Source organism: Phocoena sinus, chromosome 2 (genome assembly GCF_008692025.1).
Source record: "Phocoena sinus isolate mPhoSin1 chromosome 2, mPhoSin1.pri, whole genome shotgun sequence".
Lineage (NCBI taxonomy): Eukaryota > Metazoa > Chordata > Mammalia > Artiodactyla > Phocoenidae > Phocoena > Phocoena sinus.
Window position 1 is genome coordinate 33449053 of NC_045764.1, and position 23569 is coordinate 33472621.

General features: G+C 51.8%; 1 protein-coding gene across 5 annotated transcripts in view; it reads left to right on the forward strand.

Annotated features, from left to right (window-relative positions):
• ARNT2 (aryl hydrocarbon receptor nuclear translocator 2) overlaps window positions 1-23569 on the forward strand; it is a 198852-nt gene that overhangs the window by 53702 nt on the left and 121581 nt on the right. For all 5 annotated transcript variants that reach the window (XM_032622321.1, XM_032622323.1, XM_032622325.1 and 2 more), the window contains 3 exons: window positions 1719-1766; window positions 14733-14946; window positions 18592-18805. In XM_032622321.1, the coding sequence (XP_032478212.1) occupies window positions 1719-1766; window positions 14733-14946; window positions 18592-18805 (476 nt within the window). The remainder of the gene's footprint in view (window positions 1-1718; window positions 1767-14732; window positions 14947-18591; window positions 18806-23569) is intronic.

The window sequence follows — 23569 nt, forward strand, 5'->3', positions numbered from 1 at the left end:
TCTGCAGCTGCTGTCTGGTGCCCGGCTGCCCAGTCTGCATTGTCGGGGATGCATGTCTGTCTCTCCCAGTGGTGTTTTAACTCTACTTTCCCTTTCTTATCACTTTTCTTCCCGGTCTTCCCTCCTCTTTGTGCAGAAGTATTTTTGTTAACATCGCTGTCATCTCTCCCAGTTATGTAATGCCTTTTGTTCTTTTATTCCAAGCAGCCAGTGCAAGCCCTGGTGCCTGGAAATCAGGGATTCCAAATTGGCAGGGGATCCCATCAGTTCAACTCAGATTAGAACTCTGGCCACACTGCACATAAAACAGTACAAAAATAAACATGTGATACCATTTTAAAGAAGACAATGTTCCTTTGCCCTATGTCATCACAGTCTCTAGGTCCCCCAAGTAACCCCAAAGCCTAGAGAGTACGATTTATCTCATTAAGGGCCTCTCCCATGTGCTTGTCCCGTGGTGGCTCTTCCTATGCAACTGGCCATTTCCTGGTGGCCTGGGTGCCCTGTGCCTTACCCCCATCACCCATTACCCACTGGGGCCCCCACCCTGAGAGCTGAGGGAGAGATCACATTCCCTGTGAGGCCAGCAGCCCTGGCATATGCACCTGTGGTTCTAGAGCACACCCGCCATTCTGGTGGCAAGCTGTTGGCCACCAGGCAGGCCGGCCTCCCTTCTGCTTGGGGTCCACGGAAACTGTGTCCCACTTAGTCCCTCAGTTCCACTGAGAACAAGATGGGGCATGCAGTGGCTCTGAGACGTTCTTCCCCCAAGGAATCCCACCTCCCCCAAACGTCCAGGAGAGCGAAGACATCTGTACCATTTCTGTTTTGTTCCCGAAGACTCTGGGTACACCTTAAATAAGTACCTGCTCTGCTCTAACATCTTCAGGAGTAAAATTAACTGACCTTAGAGAGGACTGTTTTTTGTTGTTTGTTTTTTGAGAAGGAGAGTTTGGGATATCAGTTAAAGAAATATCTATCAAAACTTTTTGTTTTATGTGTATTTGGAGAGGCCCAATGAAGTGGGAATCTTGAGTATTTATTGGGTGAGTTTCAGTAAGCAGACAGGCACTTTGAGTAGCTTGGGCCCCAAACGACTGTTTCTCCCGCACACCCATTTACTTGGACCTGGAGTTTATAGGATAATGGCCTTAAATGCCCTTTCCATGTTGACTCATCCACACCAGCCAAGTCCTCACATGGCACACCCAGTAGTATATGTTTCCCTCATAATCCCTTCATTGCCCTTAAAACTTCCCGTTTTTGAAACCCTCTTGGGCTTTTCTCAGTCTGTTAATATACCACAAAATAATTTAAAGCAGGAAGTCTCCCTGTGGAATAAATGATATGGAGGGGAGCAGGTATCCCCAAAGGTGGTGGGAGATGAGGGGTGTTGACTTTTCCAGCACAGCCTGAGCAACCCACTGGCAGCCTGTATAGGGTTCTAGAAGGGTTCGAGTTGATATTCCAGCACTTTTGCAGAAGTCCCCAATCATATAATTAATGGCACTGGTGCTGTAGATCTTTCATTCTGCCCTTTCTTGTCTCGAACCTGTACAATGACTGTGTAGAGATACTGTTTTTTGCACTGCCAAGGGTTGGGATTGTTGGAGAGCAATCTGACCAAATAAAACCCCCTGTGTGTGTGACACCAGCTCATGTGTCCAGTTAAATGTCCTACGTATAATGAATGCTCACTCGTGATCTTGACTTTTCAGAATGGACTTTGATGATGAAGATGGAGAAGGTCCCAGCAAATTTTCAAGGTGAGTTTACTTTATGTTCCCTAGATTTAAAGAAGCCAAGACCATTTATCACCTCATTGGGACCAACAGGGGTTTAAATGTCTTTCGTCATTGAAAGAAAGCCATTGCCTCATTCTATGCCAGTATTTGGCCCGGGGACAGGTAACTATTATTAGCAAACCTGCCAACCCCAGCCTGGATGATCAAAAGTTAAGTAACAAATTATTAACTCTTTTGGCTTTTTGAATTAAATACTGACTGCCCGTTTCAATGGATTCTTTTTTAAAAGACAGACCTAGAGTTCAAGTTTAGAAAAACAGTCAAGATAAAGCCTCTTTTTCTACCATGGAAAATAAGGAGAAATATAAGAAACCTGGGTGGCCCTGTTCTGGATGTAGGATATAAAACTGGACCTTATGTTCCTAAGAGCTGTATCACTCACTGGCCACATGACAGCATCTCTAACTAGGCTCTGTGGGGCTGTCCTGAGAACAGACCGCCTCACAGAAGGATACTGGCCCGTGGGAGCCGGTGGTGGTAGATGTACCACATACAGGAAGGACAAGGCCGGCCCAGCCCCATGGCTTTTTTTTTTTCTTTATTATTTTGTTCAAGTTATGGGAGGAAGTTTGGCAACATGGAGAAAAGGGCAAAGATCATTCCATCAGTCTTAGCAAAATGCCCATCTGTACTCAGTTTACTTATGGAAGGGCCTGCCTTGACATTCCTCCCCCGCTGCCCCATCAAAGCACTCCTAATTCTTGGTGGTTGATGCATTTGAAAACGTACCCCAGGTTACGGGTACCTTTCTCCGGTATGCACAGTCCACAGTTTGGATTGACAACCTCGGTTATTTTATAAATGTTTTTAGCAGAATGATGTCCGTATTGAGCCCCGGACCCATGGCCTCCCCCAGTTTGCTCGTCCCCATGGCAGTCACTTTTGGCTGGCTACCTTTTACCTGTGTTGTGGGTGTGGATTGAGCACCCCTTCCCCAAATCCAAGAGGAACGTGCGTCTCGTTCCTATTCCTGGGCTTCCTGGCGTCTCCAATCCATAGAAAGTCTTGTCACTTGAGACGCTTTCCTCCCCGAGAACTTTGCCTTCCATCCTCCCCGCTTCCGCTTGGGTGAGAAGGACAGAGAAGGTGGAGCACGCTTTGACCTCGAATGACCCCGGAGTTTCTAATCAAATCAAGACACGAGTTTCAACAACAAAAGCGTGTATTAGTTTTCCCTTGGTGCAGACAGAACCCCAGCTTAGGTGGCCACCCATTTCTTAGGATAAGTTTTAATAGCAGGGAGTGCTTTGTTCCCGAAAAGAGAGCTAGCCTCGATAATAAGGGCACACATCTCCCCAGCCTAGTTTGCGCTCGCCTTACACAGCCTCCCTTTACAAGGAAACAATGACCTGTGGTTTCTCTGGATCAGAATTCCCCTTGAGATAACATTCCATCGCTTGTTGACCTCAGGAAATGATGGTTCCTGGGTCTCAGAACAGAGGGAGGAAGAGAGACGAGGAGTGACGTTTGTTTGACATGGAAGATCAGTGTCAGTGATGAAATAACAGTGCAGGGACACAGAGAGCTCATTGTTTGAGGTCCCATCAGGAAGAAACAGAAACCCTAGACTCTGTGAAACTGTCTTGTAAGCCCGCCAGTGAGTCAGGTTGTACATAGTCAGGGTTCAAACCTAGGCTTCTGGGAACCGTATCCTTTCCCCTGCACATGGAAAATAAGAGGGAAAGACGGGACATGCTTCACTGTACACTGGTACCCGCGGAAGCCTGGGCCCACTTCAATGTGTGACCATCGGAGAGTTGATGGACCTGTCAGCCGGAGGGGGCATCTGAGCTGCTCCCAGCTGGGGAGGCGACTGAGGCTACCCGCCCTCTGCTTCGCGAGCTGTTCTGGCAGCCGTCCAGGAGAGGGTGGGAGAGACTGCTGCAGGCCGTCTCCTGCCAGTGGCGGACATGGCCTGCCTCGGGGCCACTTCTGTTTCCTGCTCCCGTGCTTACGATCAGCCTAGGGAGCCCTTGGGCGAGGCCCTGCAAGAGAGGGTGGCTGAGATGCGGGCATCTCACCAGCAGAATTTGCTGTCTCAGAATCGGGCCAGGGTGCTAGGCTGTGATTTCTGTCGCCCTGCTGTGTGTGCAGCCAGCTTTCCCAGGGCTTCTCAAGGGTGGTCCCAACTCAAACGTCCGACCTCTCGTCAGACGCCGCGTCTCAATTTCGGATATGGGAAATGCGGTCACAGCCACATAGGAGGTAAATCAGTTGGGTTTGGTTCCTGCCTGATCACAGCAGGTCTCAGGAAGAACAAGGTAGTAGCCATGAAGCTGCCCACAGCCACCTAACCACACACATGCACACGTATGCACACGTGCGTGTGTGTACCCAGCCGCTGCACACGGGTACACACATATGCACGTGCACACACATGTGTTCCAGGGCCAGAAACGCCCTGAGGCCCGCTGCACCATCCCCAGGCCTCAGCCCTCCTTCCCACACCGGTTCATGCCGCTCTGGGGGCTGTGGGACGCAGGACAGGGCTCTGCTGACCCCGGATGCTTCCCACCTCCCACACAAAGTCACGGGCAACCTGGTGGGCAGAAGCCAGTCTGCAGGGGCTGAGGATTGTACTGGGGGCTGCAGAATTGAAGCCTGGGGGAGACAGCTCGTTGAGCAGCTTGGATGTGGATAAAAAAGGAAGAGGGCATTTGGGGCTTGGGGAGGGAGACCACTCTTAAGGATGGGAAGAGACCAGGAGCACGTGTCCACGGGGAGGGGGAAGAGTGAGTATAAGCGGGGATTTGGAAGGTTCTGGAGTGGGGCTGGGGAGAGATGGGTCAAGGGAGTGGGGGAGGGGAGGGCTGGATCCAAGCCCCGCAGGAGGACCACCCAGCCTTGGCCGCAGAGGGGAGGAGCTGCAGGTGTGGTTGGGTGTGATGCTGCTGGGTGTCCGGAGAGTTGAGGGGCTCATTCTGGTGGTTCCTCCTCTCTGGTTAAGCAGAGGCCGTGTGCTGTCAGCGGCAGAGGCTTAATGGTGCGCCTGAGAGAAGTTTGGGATGCCTGGGTGGAAGAGATGTACGAGCTGTACTGTAGACCCCACACCCTAGCACACTGTGTTAGCGTGCGGTTTTCCCCCAGCAGCGCCCAGCTGGTTGGATGCCGGGGAATGCAGACGGCCTGTGCACTCAGGCCCGGGGGGGTCCAGCAGGGGGGCGGGGTCAGCAAGGTGGTTGATGTTGATGAGAGGGCCGTTGAAGAGGTCAAGCTACAGGTCCAGCTGCAGAAGGAAGAAAGGCCAGGAGCAGGAGGAAGTGAGGGTTGATGACCTGGGAGAACACGGAGGGGAGTAGACTGGAATACAGCTCGTGCCACCCCACGTTCGTGGTCTGCAATTTCAGTCGGGGTCTAATGTTTTTACCTCCGTTTCCTCCATTACCTTCGTTGGAATTCAACCTGGGGCATCCCAGACTTCCCTCTCAGGCACACCTGTAAGCCTCTGCCCACTGCAGATGAACGAAGAACCTTCTGCTTTTGTGGGAATCTGAGGGAGCTGGAGAAGCAGCGGGTGTGTTCACGAAGTGGGGAGTCGCAGCTCTGGGAGAGGTTGGCCGAGGCTCAGGGGTGGGGGGATGGCTGCTGGAGACGATGGGGGACGCGGAAGGTGATACAGCCGGGCGGGCTGGTGCAGGTCCCCGCTGTCGCGTGGGCGGCTGGTGGGGACGGTGACAAGGAGTCTGGAGGGTGGTCGACACAGGTATGTGGGAGCGTCAGGGGAGTGGGCGTTCGGAGCCGGCCTTCCTTCCCAGGCTGGGCTCCACCTCATGCCTCTGGGAATTCCAGTTGCCAAGTCATCCTCCTGTCATCGGTTGGGGTTGAGCTCTCCATCTCTGGGGAAACTGATTATACACCAGGAAGTGTTTCTCCGAAGACGAATCTCCCGGGCGGGGGTGAGTAGGGCTGGACCAGCCTTTGGGGAGGCCAGCGTGAGCCCCTCCCTGACCCCGTCCCCTCGCGGACAGCCCTGGTCTCCCTGGGAGGTGCTCGCAAGTCCTGCCCAGCAGATCCTGCATCCCTACACTCGAGGAGAGGCCAGAACTCTTCCATCATGCTGAGTGGCTCAGGATTCTTCCTACTTTAATGCCCCCTCGGTGGATAATCTAGTGAGTCCCAAAATCTCCTCTTGTGCCTGCAGCTGGGCCCAGTGGCGTCCTTTTTTTTTTTTTTTAAATTCTTTTTTGTTGTTGTTGCTTTGTTGTTTTCATTTTGGCTGCGCTGAGCGGCCTGCGAGATCTTAGTTCCCTGACCAGGGGTCGAACCCGCGCCCCCTGCATTAGTAGTGTGGAGTCTTAACCACTGGATCGCCAGGGAAGTCCCTCAGTGGCGTCTTGAATACTGTTTCATACACAGGACAGCTGGCATCCCAGAGCTGTCATCAAGAGAGTCAACTTTACACACCATGCTCTCCGTGTGACTTACATATATGTACATACACGTGTACGTGTATGTGTGTAATGTTCATTAAAACAGAAGAGTGGAAACATGAAAAATAGAGATCTTTTTAAATGTTGGGTTTATATCTTAGGAACAACCAAGTGTTCACTCCCAAACCCTTAATTTTTGTCACTACGTGCTATCCACCTGATTTTTGCCATGTTCACACTCATTCTGCACCCTTTCTCAGAAGACCCAGGAGATCTCGCAGGGAGTTCTCACATCTGTTACTGTGAATTCTACTATAGTGCATGGGACCATCTACAAACCTGGAACTAAAAGACCTCGTTGATGAGTTTTGTTAGTCTCTCTTCCACCCTTCACCCTTCACCCTTCACCCTTCACCCTTCGAGGACCAGCTCCAATTGACCTTCCCGAGGTTCCATCCATCATCTGTGTGACTCTCAGCTGTTCCCTGGGGACACAATGGCACCCAATTGCAGCAGTCCAGAAGGAGTCCTTATATTTTTTTGTAGGGTTTTGCCAGTGAACCTCTGACATTATCTAAAAGTAAAGCTGCCCACGCTAGGAAAGTTTCCACAGAATTGACTTTTCCTTTTTCATCACACCCATTTTGATATTTTCCTCTTGGTTTTGTGCAGTATTTACGCTTGTGGGCATTTTTTTTCCTGGCTCTGTGGGTTGTGATGATGTTTTAGTTTAATCTTTCCCTGTGAATCTACCACCCTGTTTTATTTAGAGCTCTGATATCAAAACCCCATTGATAAGGGAAAACTATGCAATGTGGGATTGTCCTGCAGAGATCTTTCCTGGCAGAAAAAGAAAAAGATTGTCCTTTCCCAGAATTCTCAGTCTGTCCCTCTTAGCTGAGAGAGCTGAGCATTTTGTTTCGAGGTGGGAAGATGGTCAAAGTACTTCTGATGCAGAGAGGGCAGCTGGGAAGGAGCAAGGATTGCCTTTTTTTTTTTTTTTCTACTTTATTTATTTATTATTTGGGGCTATACTGGGTCTTCGTTGCTGCGCACGGGCTTCCTCTGGTTGCAGCGAGCGGGGCCCACTCTTCGTTGCAGTGCACAGGCCCCTGATTGCGGTGGCTCCTCTCGTTGCGGGGCACGGCCACTAGAGCGCGGGGGCTTCAGTAGATGCGGCACATGGGCTTTAGAGCACAGGCTCAGGAGTTGTGGCTTAGGGTCTTAGTTTCTCCGCGGCATGTGGGATCTTCCCGGACCAGGGCTCGAACCCGTGTCCCCCACATTGGCAGGCGGATTCTTAACCACTGCGCCACCAGGGAAGCCTGGATTGCCCTTTTTTGTTGGACTTCATCTTATCAGTAACCTTGTGGGGGACACCCTGGATTGGCCACGTGGACTCCGTTTAGAGCAGGGAGAGATTCAGCTGAGCCTTCCGCCACTGCCGAGTAAACACCCAAGGTGAGCACTGCCAACCTTCCCAAACGTTCTCCTTGCCTCGACAGCCTTAGTTCTTTTTTTTCTGAACTGTGATTTTCTTTTCTTTCTTTCTTTCTTTTTTTTTTTAGTTGGAGTGTAGTTGTTTTACAATGTTGTATTAGTTTCTGCTGTACAGCAAAGTGAATCAGTCACATGTATACATATATCCACTCCTTTTTGGATTTCCTTCCCATTCAGGTCATCACAGAGCATTGAGTAGAGTTCCCTGTGCTATACAGTAGGTTCTCATTAGTTATCGTTGTTTTTTTTTTTTTTTTTTTTTTTTGCGGTACGCAGCCCTCTCACTGTTGTGGCCTCTTCTGTTGCGGAGCACGGGCTCCAGACGCGCAGGCTCAGCGGCCATGGCTCACGGGCCCAGCCGCTCCGCGGCATGTGGGATCTTCCTGGACCGGGGCACGAACCCGCGTCCCCTGCATCGGCAGGCGGACTCTCAACCACTGCGCCACCAGGGAAGCCCCTAGTTATCTGTTTTATACGTAGTAGTGTATACATGTCAATCCCAATCTCCCAATTTGTCCCACCCCCGCTTTCCCCCTTGGTGTCCATAGTTTGTTCTCTACTTCTGTGTCTCTATTTCTGCTTTGCAAATAAGTTCATCTGTACCTTTTTTCTAGATTCCACTTATAAGCAATATTATACGATATTTGTTTTTCTCTTTCTGACTTATTTCACTCAGTATGACAATCTGTAGTCCATCCATGTTGTTGCAGATGGCATTATGTCGTTCTTTTTTATGGCTGAGTAATATTCCATTGTATATGGGTAGCACATCTTCTTTATCCATTCCTCTGTCGATGGACATTTAGGTTGTTTCCATGTCCTAATAGCGCCACAGTAAACATTGGGGTGCATGCATCCTTTCGAATTATGGTTTTCTCTGGGTATATGTCAAGGTGTGGGATGGCTGGATTATGTGGTAGCTCTATTTTTAGTTTTTTAAGGAGCCTCCATATTGTTCTCCATAGTGGCTTCGACAGCCTTAGTTCTTACGAACCAGTAAAGTCTGGCAGAGAAGTTGGGTAGAACCTGGCATGGTGTAGCCCATGAGCAACCAAATTACGAGGGGGTTTAGCTTGAGACCTTCTCGTCGTTTCAGTGGGTTGGGGTTAGGATTGGAGTTAGAATGCTTTGGAATGAACTCGTTTCAGGTGGAGCCAGCCCTCTGCCCTCAGGCCCATCTGGACCAGTCACCCCTTCGTAGATGTTGGGCTCTCATGCCACTGACTTCAGTTTTGATGCCCTTCTTTCCTTGCTCAGCAACCCCAGCTCCTCCTGCTTTTCTCCTGCAGAGACTAACCTAGATTTGCAATGACAGTACCTGGATAACCCCAGACTTTGTAGAGAAGGGGAGGAAATCGTTTCTGGAGTCGTAAGTAGTCCTGAGCTGTGTCTCTCTAGAAGCCGCCAGGCCTTTTCTTCCCCATAGAGCCTTAGGTATCTTTGCCTGTCAGTCTCCCCGGCTGTTCCAGCTCTGAGGCTGGGACCAGTCAGCGCTCTCCTGAGGAGCCTCGTTCAAATCCTGGGACGTCAGTACCTCTCTGAGCTCAGGGTCATCTTCCACAAAGGGCGGCCCTGAGGACCAGAGCAGTGACCAGCGGGAGAGGCCTTGGGAGGCTGTGGGGGAAGTGATCCCACCGGAATGGGGATGATCAGAGACTGGGCCTGGGCCTCCTCTGTGCAGGACCTGGGCTTTCTCAGACTCCATCTCCCTGTGTCTTGAGTGAGCCTTATCTTCAGCCTAAACACCGGGGTATCTTGCAGCTGCTTTGCAGAAAACCATGCCGTGGATGGCTCCTGGGGGTGGGGTTCCTGCCTCCTTCCCAAGGAGGAAACATCTTTTGCTCCTTCTGCAGAAGCCTTGGAGCCCAGGGAAACCGCCTCGCTGGATATGCCTCTGTGGGTCCCCTCTGCAGGGCCTGTGACCAGCGTCACTGTGGGGCTGCCCAAAATGCCCTTCTCGGGCCTTCATGGCTCTCACGGTGCCCTGCCGTGCCACCCAGGAAGGGCTGGCCAGGGCAGGAAGGGTGCTCCCTGAAAGCTTGCAAGATACAGTCTCCCTCCTGGTGTCAGGGAGGAGGAGCCAGGGCCAGTCTGAGCCTGAGGCAGCTGCCAGCCGGCAAGGACTTGTGTGGAAGCCCCCCAAAATCTGGAACCCCCCCAAATCCTCCCCCCTTGGTCAGGATGGTTCCCCATCCCAGTCCTGAAGGACAGATGGTCTGCACCTCTGCAAAGGGTCTCCTCCCACAGTCTGACTCCCCCCGTGGCTGGAGGGGATGGATGCTTCTTTTACATGAGAAGTGCTGAGGACCTTTACCGAATCAGACCTTTCCTGCTGCTTGGCCGTGTGTATCCAAGTGGACAGAAGAGGCGTTTTGCTTGTTTCCTGCTGGTCTGTTGTTGAGACCATGGTGGCCTGGAGAGCAGCGCGTATGTCAGGAGGTGGCGGTGGAAGCTGAGGTGTCATAGAGGAACGTGGCCCTGGTCCCACCTGGAGCAGGGCTGCTCTACCAACAGTCCTGTCACCTGTGGAGCTACTAAGCTGGCAATGGCGGGGGGTGGGTGTTAGCACTGACTTCTCAGGTTTGGGACCTGGCCGTGTGGGTGACCAGGCCGAGAGGGAGCTGGTCGTGTCCCTGATGGTGTCAGGCTGTCTGCCACCCCCAGGGCTCACAGCTGGTGACAAGAGCAAAGAGAGGCAGCTGGAGGACTTAGGTTTACCACACGCTCCTCTCAGCCAGGCCTGCCTAAGGGGCACGCAGGGTCTTGGGGCCCTCGGGTTCCTGGAGATTTCTCGGGACTTTTGTTGTAAGCCCTGTTTGTTTGTAAGTCCGGCAGAGTTAGCCTAGGTCCCCAACTAACACAGTCGGCTCTCTAGTACTGCACTGGAATAGGTTTATAATACTTATCACACAAATAATACATAAAAGACAAACACAAAAAATAAAGAAAACATTTTGACTCTTACAGCACGGTACCTTGAAAAGTACAGTAGCACAGTACAACAGCTGGCATGCAGGGGCTGGCATCGAGTGAGCAGGCAAGAAGAGTTACTGACTGGAGGAGGGAGAGGAGGTGGGAGATGGTAGAGCTGAAGGATCGTCAGCGACAGGAGACGGAGGGCGAGCTGCGATGTCACTCACGCCTGACGTGGATGGCACAGGTTCTGGTTCCTCGCTGGAATCAGATGCACGTTCGCGTCTTTGAAAGTTCGAAACTTGAAGGTTTGTATGTGGGGGACTCGCTGTGCGCAGGGGCTGTGTCCTCGCCTGCCCACTCTCTGTTGCCTCTGCTGGTCTGTCAGCGTCTGTCCTGCCTGCCCGTCCCCAGCGCTCAGACCTGAGGTGCCCCAGGTGTCTCAGGTCTGTGGTGACCGGGAGACCTGGCCCCGGCGTGGAGCTGTCCTGTCCGTCTGCCTGTGCAGGTCTGTCGTTCCCTTCCCACCAGAGATGGGAGACTCAGCTGCCATCCGCGGAGTTGAAGGAAGATCTTTATTGAGATTTCCAAAGCACGCCCCTATTCTGCATTTAATCAGGATGGACGTATCTCACTGCTCGTGAGATAATCAGTAGCTCACTGCTCCGATTACCCTTAGGAGGTCAGCCTTGGGAGCCGAGTTGGAAGTGAAACCCAAGGCAGTGTGCAGCTGCACTTCCTCTTTCTTGTCCTTAGTTTCTGCAGCCGTGCTCCTGGGCCAGGCTGGGGGCCCTCTTGTCCCAGCAGAGGTGTTATAGCCGACGGCTGTGCCTGCATCCTTAGCTGTCACTGCTGCAGAGCCCGTGCCCCGTGCCCACGTCTAGAGGGGCTCATTGCTTTGTTGATGCTGCACGTGGGGCACACGAAACTCAGATGCCAAGGGCACAGGCTGCCCCTGCAGCTCCTCCAAGCAGACCCCGCATCGGCCCGCACCCTGTGAAGGAGGTGGCCTGGGTCCTGGGGACACTTCCTTCTGTTTTCCCAAGAGGGTGTTTTTCCTGTTTCTTGCCTCCGTGATCTTTCAAAACGGACCTATATATACATACATGTATATGAACAGACATACACATATTTTAATAGATTCAGTAGCTACACTCATTTATCTTGTTGCTAGGTAACTGGCAGCTCTTCGTCATTTTGACCTTCTGTTGGTAACTCAGTCTTATTTTGTGGAACGATTGGAGCATTTTCTGCACTGGTCAGTCAATAAACAGTTGCCCTCGCGTCTCCATCAAGCACCTGATCTCATGAGCTGGGTTTATCCAGTGCAGTGATGAAATTGCTTTAGATCCATGTTTAAGAACTTCACAAAGACTCTTCCCCCCAGATGTTTACAAGGCGAGATGGTCTGTGGCTCTTTTGGAAATAGGATCAGAAGCAGGCGTGCCCTGGTCCAGTCTTGGCGCGGTTGCTGTGGTAACTAGCCAGGGGCTTGGACTTGGCCCTGTGGGTTTGGGGCATCACTGAAGGGCTGGAAAGGGAAGAGCTGGGTTTGCGTCTTTAGAAACATCCGCCCAGTCACAGCACGCAGACTGAACTGAGGGCGATGAGATGAAAGAGGTGACCAGGCTGCGGAGGCTGGTGGCACCGAGGTGAGGGGGTGAGAAGTGGTGCCAGCCGGTGGGCGTGGGCCGGGAGAAGGTAGAAGAGAACCGGGAGGTATTTAGAAGAGATCTGACGCAGACTGAGTGTGAGGGGAAGAAGCACTTCACGGTGGGCTGCCCTGAAGGTGAGGAAGAGGGGACGGCGCATTCCTGTGCTGTGAGGCGAGTGAAGGAGCTGAGCGCCTGCTGGAACACAGGGCGGAAAAGTGGGTGGGCCCCGACTTGGGGTGCGGGGGGGGTCCTAAAAATCAAGCTGAGGAGGTGGAACTTAGACGGCAAGCCGTAGGAGCAAGTTAGGGTTCGGGAGTGTCTCTGAGCAGGAGATACGGGGAAGCATGTCCAGGGCCCCCCGGCAGGGATGTGCATCCCGCATCGTAATGTACTGTTCCTGCGTGGCCAGAGTTTCTGTCCGACACACCCTTCAGCAGTCCCCGGCGGCATTCTCTGCACACCATCTCTGCTCCTGTCTGCCTCGATGAGGTGCAGGCTGGCAGGGTGGAGAGCACGCCCCCGAGCGAGCTCACCCAGGCCCTCCCGATGCACGGTGCGCAGTGGGCCAGCGGCTCCAGGCCACCTGTGACAGGTGTGTGTGGAGGGCACAAGTGGGTGATGGTGATGAAGACTGGGGCACACAGGAGTCCCCTGACCAATTGCCCCCTTCTCCCCACTGCCCCGTCTCCGTGATGGACCTCCTCTGCTTGGTTGTCTTTACTCTCTCCACAGTATACGAGCCCCTGCCCAGGAACCTGAGAGCCGAGAGCCGTTTCTCCTGAACAGCGGGCATCCTCGCTTGCCCCGTGCAGCAGGGGTGCTTGCTGCCTCCGGCGGTTTCCTGTGCTCCCTAGTCTGCTGCCAAGGGCCCTCACTATGGGCAGGAGGGGAGACCTTGCCCCAGGAGTCCCCTTGCTGGCCTCCGCTGCCCTCTCCTTCTGCCTCCCCGCAGGACTCACCCACCTCCGAACCTCTCCCCAGCAGCCAGCTGAGGGGCGTGGGAGACCCAGGCCCTGTCACCAGCCCAGCTTCTCACGCTCCTCGTTGCTCGGCCCTCTCCTCCAAGCCCCAGGACCACCCCTGCGCCCAGGCCTGTCTGCTCCTGCCCACAGAGGCTGCATCCCAATTCCAGCCCTTTCTTTGATCCTGCTGATTCTCCCCCCAGAATACGCCCCCTTTACCTGCTCCCTCCCAGCTCCTCCCCCAGCCCTTCCAGGAGCACCTCCCCCTCTCCTCTCTTATTCTCTCCTGGGGTCTTTACTTTCCATGTGCCTCTGGGAGCATTTAATCACATCCTGCCTTCATTTCTACTATGCAGGTTGATGTCTTACCATCCTAACTGGTACTTAGCTGCTTTAGGATAGGAGCGGGGCATTCCCTGGTTCCCTCGTCCCCTCCCCTCAGTGCTTTTTTTGTAGAAGGTGCTCACCAGGCCGCCCGGCTTAGCTCGTCCCCCTTGGTTTGTTCGCGTGTTCACGTGACCCCTGCCTGTGATCAGGCCTGCCTGGCGTCTGCTCCCAGCCTGGGAGGGTGGGGTGCGAAGCCCCGTGGATACGTGCAGTGTGTGAGGCAGCCTTGCCTGGGGTGCTTCCTTTCTTGCTTAGTGTCACCCTCATACTTTGAGCACCTGTGAAACCCTAAATCCTACAACGGACGTGTGATGTACTTTTAGACAGTTCTTTTATCCAAGGGGACAGCTTTGTCTCAGTGTCGTTGAACTGGGTTGGCTGTCACTCCCTTTCAAGCCTAGAGGCGATAATCTCGAGACAGAAACATCCTATCATCCCTTTTGCTAGTTTAGCATCTTAACACGTCAGCGAGGGTTGCTCTCTGCATTCCTGGCAGCGCTGGGCTTTTTAATCGGCTCTCCGTTGTTTAGCGAGCGGGGTGCACCTGTTCTGTTACTAAGCTGCAGAGAACGTGTGGCACATACTGCAAAGCTTGTTCACAACTTATGTGATGTGACGTAGGTCTGTGGCGTGGCTGTTCAGTGACACCAAGAATGGCAAGGCTAGACGTGTTTCTCACTGCGGGTCAAAGTAAATCACGTATTTGAGCAGATGGTAACTACATTCAGTGTGTGTGCACGTGTGTGTGTGCGCACACGTCGCGTGTACAGATCCGTGGGTGCACGTGGAAAGCATGTTGAGTTCGCTTTGATGCCTGAAGGATAATGTCTTCATTCTTTATGCTTATTAAAAAGTACTTAGGTACATGGGAGCAGTGGAAAGCTTTGAGTACATATTTAGAGGTGAGTCTGAGGCATCTGTAGAAGCCTGTCCCCACCCCACCCCCCGAGAAAGAAACTTGCTAATGTGTCGGGGAGCTGCTCTGCCCAAGATGCATTCAAAGCCACTGAATTAGCCATTACGAGCTAGTCTCTTGGTTACTTGGCGTTAACGATGTACGTGCCGTTTTACACCGTCAGACAGTAACCCCCAGTCTGATCCTTCTCTTTCCCCCTCCCCTGATCTCGTGCTTTCGGGAAGAGAGAACCACAGTGAGATTGAAAGGAGGCGGCGGAACAAGATGACCCAGTACATCACCGAGCTCTCTGACATGGTCCCCACGTGCAGCGCGCTGGCCCGGAAGCCAGACAAGCTCACCATCCTGCGCATGGCCGTCTCGCACATGAAGTCCATGCGGGGCACTGGGAACAAGTCCACAGACGGCGCCTACAAGCCTTCGTTCCTGACGGAGCAGGTACCCCGTTCGTCCCTCACCTGTGTGCTTTTCTTCCCCGGTAATGGCATCATTGGAAGGGGAGAGAATGACTGACAGCATCGCCAAGATGAAATAAGCTGCGTGGGGAAACGGGGTTAAAGGCTGAGGTAGGGACGAAACCAGGGAATTTTATTTCCATTCTTCACTAGGAAACGCTCTTCCAGGGGTGTTTGTCTGATTTTGCATCCTCTGCTTTTTCAATTTCCCATGTACCTTCATAAGGCATCGCTCAAAAAAAAGACATGTGCTTAGCATGCTAATATAGGAAAAAGCCAAGCAAAACCACAGTTCTTCTGTGGTAGAATAGCGGTGGTGATCATGAAAGTTTTGGTAGCTGTCACAACAATCATAGCGGCAAGGATCCTAACAGCCAGCACTTAGGCCTCTGCCCTGAGCCGGGGTCAAAGTCAGATCTTTCTATGCAGGATTTCATTGAATCCTTATTCTAGCCCGAGGAGGAAGCCTCTGTAATTCATCCCTGCTTTAGAGATGAGCAAGTGGGGGCTTAGAGAGCGTCAGTCCCCTGCTCAGTGGTGGGGCCAGGAGTTGACACAGGTTGCTCAGACCCCAAAACCATGTATTTAACAGCTGTACCGGTAGCTGCGTAGTTGGGAAGAGCAAACCCAGGAAATGGTCAGTGGGAAATATTTTGTAACTTGACCGTTCCCTGCGCTGGAAGGCCTGTGTTCTGGGTCATGGTTCTTCTCCATGCTGGTCAGTAGTAGCGCAGATCGTCAGATGCCCTCAGCTTCTGTTTGCTCATCTGTGGATGAACATGAGCTCTCTGCCTTCCTGACTCTGAGGGGTACTGCAGGATAAAGGAGATGATAGACTTGAGAGCACTTTGTATATGGTGCAGGCAGGGGAAAGGGAAGTGATGTGCTGTCGGGGCTGCAGGTAGGAAGTGTTAGGTCTCGTCGGGGGCTTCTTGGGAGAGAGCTGGCCCTGGCAGGCTGTGAAGGAGCCCCAGAAGATGCACAGAAATGGGAGAGGAAGGGATTCGACACGAGCAGACCGGTGAGCACAGAACCTTGGAGGAACAGGTGAGGAAGGCGTGTCCAGAGACAGAATCGTTTATTCTGCCAGTGTGAAGAATCTGTTCATGTCACAGGACTTAGGTTTAGAAAAAGAGCAAAGGGAGAGGAGCTAACGTGTATTCCTGTGTGGCAGGCATTTTAGCAAGGGCTTGGGTCACCCCAGGGCCCACGTGTTCCTCAACTCGAGGTGTGAGGAGGTGTGGCAGCGGATTGACCCTCACTGGGAGGCCACGGGGCCCGGTGGTCCTCTGTAAAAGGACCGCAGTGATGGCTCCCACCTGGCAGGGTCGTGGAGACAGGTCAGGGAGGCAGCAGAGGAGAATGTTTAACACAGGGCCGCGGTGGAATGAAGGATGGAGAGCTGGCAGGTGAGCAGACAGAAATGCATTATGCACCTCCTGACCACTAGGATCGTGAAAAGCTTTTTCTCTGCATTTCTTTAATCCTTACGTGGACCTGCCAGGGTCCATATTTGACATTAATCTCTTTACCTGTAAGTGACTGAGTTAAGAAAGTGAAGAGAAGAGAGAAGGCAGTGATGCAAGTTCCATGAGTCCTCCCCATCTTTCTCTCTCGGTTCCCAGGTAGGCTGTTGATGACAACAACAGCTACGTGTGTTAAGCGCCTGCTGTGTGCCAAGCCTTTACTAAGTCCTTCACGTGTAAGATCTCACTGAACCTCACAGAATCTCACTGAAAAAAACGTGTGAAAAAACGGAAGCCGAAGATGCTCAGTAGGGAGCCCAGACTTGCACGGTGAAGTGGAAGGGCCATAGTCGATGGTCTCCTTTTATGCCACAGTCCGTGCCTTTAGACCTAACTGTTGGCTTAACTGGAGAATACAGGCAAGGCTCATTCTGGATTCAGGGCACAGGACCTTGGTCATGAGTGACGTGCTCCCAGAAGACAAAAACCGGGGAGGAGGGTGTAGAAGGAGGGGCCCGTGATGAGGGTGAGGCTCTGTTCCATAAGCCCTTCCCACAGTCCTTGCAAAAGGGCTGAAACTGTGAAAACCTACATGGAGGCATCAGCGTCCACTTCCTATCCTCCAAAGACAGAGAATTCTCTACTTTCCCAGACAACCTGTTTCATTTTTTACCGTCCTTCCTGTTGGCAAGATCTTCTCCATACTGAAGGTAAAACCGCTGACCCAACCTTCTGAACTGAGTAAGCATCTAAGAGACATGGAACAGCAGAAGTGCCAAGCAAGAGAAATGGACAAAATAAACTTTCCCTTAAAAAAATGCTTGTACAGCCTGCTTCCACCCTAGATTCCCAGACAGAGGATGCTACAGTTCTGACTCAGTCAAGGGCTCAGAGACACTGGCAAATCACCCCAGTTTCTGCTCCCCAGCAGACTCACATTTTCTAATTTTCGGGCTTTTGGAGCCCCCTCGGGACGGGCAGTGAGGGTGGGGTCAGGTGCTCTAGACTCCACATCTTTGCCTCCATGCAGATGGCCCTTACTCTGTTGTTACAGAGGAGCTTCCACCTAAGATTACACGTGAACAAAGGATTCCCAGCAAAAAGTGCTTGCCAACCACTGACTGGAAGGATCCCTTTGTTCTTTGGGCCCTGAGCCGTGTGTGAGGTTGTTAGAGAGGCGGCTCTGGACCCCAGCACACGGGGAAGAGATAGCCCCCCAACTCCTGCAGGAACAGAGCCCCTTTCATTCAGCAGGAAAGGGCTCCTGAGCTTGATGGGAGAATGACAGGGTAGGTAGCCACACCTGAGCTGTCTGCAGGCCCTGCAAAGAGAAGACTTTATAACAGAGTTGACTTTGCCCCCTCTATGTCCCTCTCGGGATGATGGCCAGGCTTCCTGCCGCCCATTCATTGAGCCCAAGCAGCTTCCTTCCTGCCTTCACTGACAGTCATGAGCTCTGTGAGTGTGACTCCAGGGCTGGTGCAGTCAGCCTCTCTTCTCACCGTAAAGTGACATGGACAATGCTAGGTGCCCCGCCACCTTCTGGGATTACTCTGAGAGTATGTTGAGATGTTGGCTGTCAAGGAGTCGTGAAAGTTTGACAGACATGCAGATGTAAGGTGATACTCTTACATCTGCCGCCAGCATTCAGCTCAGAAAGGAAGGAAGAGAAGAAGAATGAGTGCACTCTGAGTGTGGCAGGTGGTGGCTGGGGAGACACCTGGTGCCTTTCCTTCTCTCCTCCCACTTTCCCATGGTCCCTCCCTCCCTTCCATGAGCCCCGTGTGTACCGGGCCCTTCTGCTCCAATGACGTGACTGCAGTTTGAATATGTAGGTGAGGCCATTCACACCTCTGACAACACAACACCTCCCTGGTGATCACTTCTTGCTCTCTCATTCCCCTGGGCTGGAAATTTCCTCTCTCCCTAAGAAAGGGCTGGTTAAGACAGGGTTAACAGTGTTTGGAGTAGCTGTATCTTAGGACTAGTATAAGCTTCGTGCATTTTTACAGCTCATCTTCCCAAAACAAACAAACAAAAGCCCCAAAACTGTTTGTGTATCACAATGAATTTCTGAATAAAAGTTGAAGTTTGCTAATAAGACTATTTAATTGGCCTGGGTTTGTCCATGCTTGGTCCTAATCATGATTTTTTCTTCCCAGGAACTGAAGCATCTCATCCTTGAAGCGGCTGATGGATTTCTGTTTGTAGTGGCGGCTGAGACAGGGAGAGTGATTTATGTGTCTGACTCCGTTACCCCCGTGCTGAACCAGCCCCAGTCAGAGTGGTTTGGGAGCACCCTCTACGAACAGGTGCATCCTGACGATGTGGAGAAGCTGAGAGAGCAGCTGTGCACCTCAGAAAACTCAATGACAGGTCAGTGTAGCTCTCTCTCTCTCTCTCTCTCTCTGTCTCTCTCAAGACTTTTCCCTGGAGAAAAATTTCTTTCATTAAACATATCAGGAAGCTGGAGGTCAGAAAAAATTGCCTACAGGTGAGGGATGTATTTGACTTAGCTTGTGTAATAGCTTCATTCATCCTGTAATGTTTTAAAACTTCATTTTTTTTTTTTTTTTTTTTTTGCGGTACGCGGGCCTCTCACTGCTGCGGCCTCTCCCGTCGCGGAGCACAGGCTCCGGACGCGCAGGCTCAGCGGCCATGGCTCACGGGCCCAGCCGCTCCGCGGCACGTGGGATCCTCCCGGACGGGGACACGAACCCGCGTCCCCTGCATCGGCAGGCGGACTCCCAACCACTGCGCCACCAGGGAAGCCCAAAACTTCATTTTTAATACATCATCTTTTTCCTATATTTTACCTGCAATTAGGGCATGTCGCCTCTAGGAAGCACTCTTGACACATTAGTCACACCACATGCTCTGAAATGAGGGTTACGCCTCAAGTGCATGATTATTTGTGAACCTGATTACAGGCACCGATTTCCCAGACCTTACTTACCGGAAATGAAATTTTTCATTGAGACGTTTAAATACAGTCAGCTCTGCTCTAAGCCAAAATGCATGTCATAAAAATCACTGCCGTAAACAGAATTATGAAACAAAACCCACAGGGCTCAGTGGGAGAAAGCGGGCTAGGAACACAACACTCAAAAATTTGTCAGTGACAGGTAAGAACAAAACGAGGAACCTGATAAAAACGGGGGCACGGCTTGACACGTTCGATGGTGAAGAAATTTATAACTACCACCATAAATACGGCACTTGACCTTGAAACTGACTTGAAGTTTACTTACCGAAGCGAGCCTCAGAAGGGCTGCCACTTGGGTGTTCCTGTGAAATGGTGTGAGGAGAGGCCTGTGAAATCAGGCAGAAATCAAAAACTGTAACACCAGATGCTGGACAGGTTATGGCTCACAACACACACGGGAAACTGAGGCAGCTGCCGTGTGCACTTTGTGAATTCCTATGTGGCTGAGTTCAGCTGGGTGCAGCTTTCTGTGTTCATCTAGTATGTCTTGCAGATGAAACCATGCATAAGCAAACACAAAATTCACATTCTGCTCAGATTGTCCCCCAATGGATCAACAGCACTGGAACAGATTTGCGTTTCCAAAACAAGCGTTATAGTGGAGCTGACTTATACCGTAATACTTGTATTCCCCTTTATGATAGGTCTGTTTGTGCAGTGGTGTTCTTCCTGCCACACTGAGAGCTGCTGGATTCTCATCCGCTTCTGTGTCTGCCTGCAGAGCCTTACTCAGTGCTTGGCATGCGGTAGGCGTTCAGCGGAAGCCTGGTGAGCAAATGAGGCAGTGCTTTGCTCGTTGTATAGTCTGCTAGGGCTGCCATAACAAGATACCACAGACTGAGTGGCTTAAACAACTGACATTTATTCTCTCACAGTTTTGGAGGCTGAAAGTCCAAGATCAAGGTGCTGACAGGTTTGGTTTCTGGTGGGACCTCTCTCCCAGGCCTGTAGACGGCCGCCTTCTCACTCTGTGCTCACATGGACTTTCCTCTGTGTCCACACATCTGTGGTGTCTCTCCCTCTTTATTTATTTATCTTTGGCTGCGTTGGGTCTTCGTTGCCGCGTGCGGGCTTTCTCTAGTTGCGGCGAGCAGGGGCAGCTCTTCGTTGTGGTGCGCGGGCTTCTCACTGCAGTGGCTTCTCTTGTTGCGGAGCGCGGGTTCTAGGTGCACGGGCTCAGTAGTTGTGGCTTGCAGGTTGTAGAGCGCGGGCTCAGTGGTTGTGGCGCACAGGCTTAGTTGCTTCACGGCATGTGGGATCTTCCTGGACCAGGGCTCGAACCTGTGTCCCCTGCATCGGCAGGCTGATTCTTAACCACTGCTCCACCAGGAAAGTCCCACTCCCTCTTTCTTCTTATAGGGACACCAGACCTACTGGATTCGGGCCATACTCTTTTGACTTTATTCACCTCCTTAAAGGCCCTGTGTCCAAATACAGTCACATTCTGAGGTTCTGGGGGGCTAGGATTTCAAGATATCAATTTAGGGGGGACACAGTCCAGTCCATAACACCTATGATAAGACTGAATCAGATGTTGTCAAAAGTGACAGCAGTACCACTGTTTCTGAACGGTAATAGTCATTTTCTCAGTGTTGGTTATCGACGATACATGAAAAGGAGGGAGAAGATAAAGGCTTAAGGTGTGAGGACAGAGCCTACATTGTGCTTATCTCGTGTCTCCTGAAATGGTGACACGTGACCGTACTTGTAAAACAACGGCGCTGAAACAGACGCAAAGAAAGACGTGCTCTGCCATCCCCCAGCCTGGGGTGAATTAGAGAACTCCCTGTAGAAATCGTTGGGAACACACCTTGTAAAGTTAGATATCTGGGAGGGATGTGAAAGGGGAATAAAGCAGCCAGGAAGTGTTGGTTTGACAGCTGAAATCACCTTCTGTGGAAAGAGCTGTCTTTTTCCAGACTTCAGTGTTTGAACACAGGATGTGGCTTTTTGAAACCAGTCAGGAGACCCAGCTGGGGCAGTTGGTGGGGGAAGTGATGGTCAAGGGCAGGTCAGGCTCTGGGTCAAGGGTTTAGCCAGCGGGCTCACCAGAGTTGGGTGGACACTTCTGTCTGTGGGAAGTCTTAATGTGTCTGGCAATGTTTAAAGGGGCAGAGTGAACCACATTTGGACAGAAATGTCCCTGGAGTGGACCCTGGATGGTGGTCTTGGCGTCCTTCACCTCCAAAAAGTTCCTTGTGCTCTTTTTTCTTTTTCCTTTCCTCTCTTCCTTCCTTTCTTTCTTCCTCCCTTCCTCCCTCCCTCCCTCTTTCTCTCTCTCCTTTTTTTCCCTAAGAACACTGAACACGAGATCCCTCCTTACTCCACTTTATATGTACCTTAACTATAGGTACAGTATTGAAAGCAGATCTCTAGAACATACTCATCTTGCATAACTGAAACTTTATACCCATTAAGCACAAACTCCCCATTTCCCCTTCCCCCCAGCCCCTGGTAACCACCATTCCCCTCTCTGCCTCGATGAGTCTGACTACTTTAGGCACCTCGTATAAGACGAATCAGGCAGTATTTGGCCTTCTGTGACTGGCTCATTTCACTTAGCATACTGTCATCTAGGTTCAAACCTATTGTCGCAAATGATAAGACTAACTTCTTTAAGGCTGGATAATATTCCATTGTATGTATATACCACATTTTCTTTATCCATTCATCTGTCAACGGGCATTTGGATTGTTTCTGTATCTTGGCTATTGTGAACAATGCTGCAGTGGACGTGGGAGTGTAGATAGCTCTTTGAGATCCTGCTTGCAGTCCTTTTGGATATACACTATAGCCAGAAGTGGGGCTGCTCCCAGGCAGGGTTGATTCTCACCCAGGCTCTCCTCATATAACAAAAAAGGTGTTTACTAGAAGCTCTAAGTTTATGTTTGACTGGCTTTGCAACACCAGCAGAAACTGTTAGCCTTCCCAGTACTTCCAGCAAATGTCCCAGGATTGGCTCTCTTGGATCAGCTTGGGACACCCTATTCCGGTGGCTAGGGAGTCTGAGCTTCTCCATCCAAGGCACTTGGACCCAAGAGTTGGGGAGATGTGATTTCCCAGAGGAAATTAGGGCAGTCACTAAAAGTTGGCCCTGGCTGGGAGAGCCAGGCTCTGGGTGTTAGAAGTGATGCCCATGGGGAAGGATGGGCGTTCTCCTGGAGAACGGGGAGCACCTTCTCCTCTTGCTGGGAATGCTGGGGATATTGGGGTTACAGGATTCTGAGCTGAAGATGGAGCCAGTGTCAGTTACGAAGGAGGGCAGTGATCAGGTAAAAGTTTGATGGAGGGAGGGGCTGCCAAAATAATTACTGTGGGTCTTGGAGTGACCTGAGCCCCAGCTCACTGTGTGGAAGGAGAGGAACCAAGGAGAGGCCCAGGCTTTCTAGGTGGTGGCAGAGCCTCTGACTATAACTGGATGTGCCCGAGGGGTGGGGTCAGAGGGCAAGCAGCACAGAGCTGGGTGCAGAGAGAGCGAGTCCTTCTCTGTATCTTCCATGATCTATCCCAAGACCCCACCCACTCACCACCACTGTGGCTGCTGAACTCTGGAAAGCGCTGATCCTGGTGAGCAGAAACTGGAAACGCCTTGTCGGTGACCCTGTGCTGTGCAGGAAGTGCCTGGCGGCCCCAGCTGGGAAGCAGACGTGGAAGAGGATAACCCGTGGCCTTGTCAAGACTAGGTTTATTTGGCCCATTTCCCCACTCTGCTCTTCTGTGGCTCTGTTTCTGCTTGACTCTTCCTTCATTCAGAGAATTGGGTCAGCCTTTTGGTTCAGTAGAGGGAAGAACTTTGCAATAGTTAGGACTGTCCAAAGGCACAAAGAGTGCAAGCCAAGGCTGGATTAACCTTCCTTCCTTCCTTCCTTCCTTCCTTCCTTCCTTCCTTCCTTCCTTCCTTCCTCCCTCCCTCCCTCCCTCCCTCCCTCCCTCCCTCCCTCCTTCCCTCCCTCCCTCCCTCTCTTCCTTCCTTTCTTTTCCTTCCTTCTTTCCTCTTTCCCCCTCTTTCTTTATCCAGTCACTACTTTTTAAAAATCATTGGGGACTTCCCTGGTGGTGCAGTGGTTAAGACTCTGTGCTCCCAACGCAGGGGGCCTGGGTTCGCTCCCTGTTCGGGGAACTAGATCCCACATGCATGCCGTAACTAAGAGTTC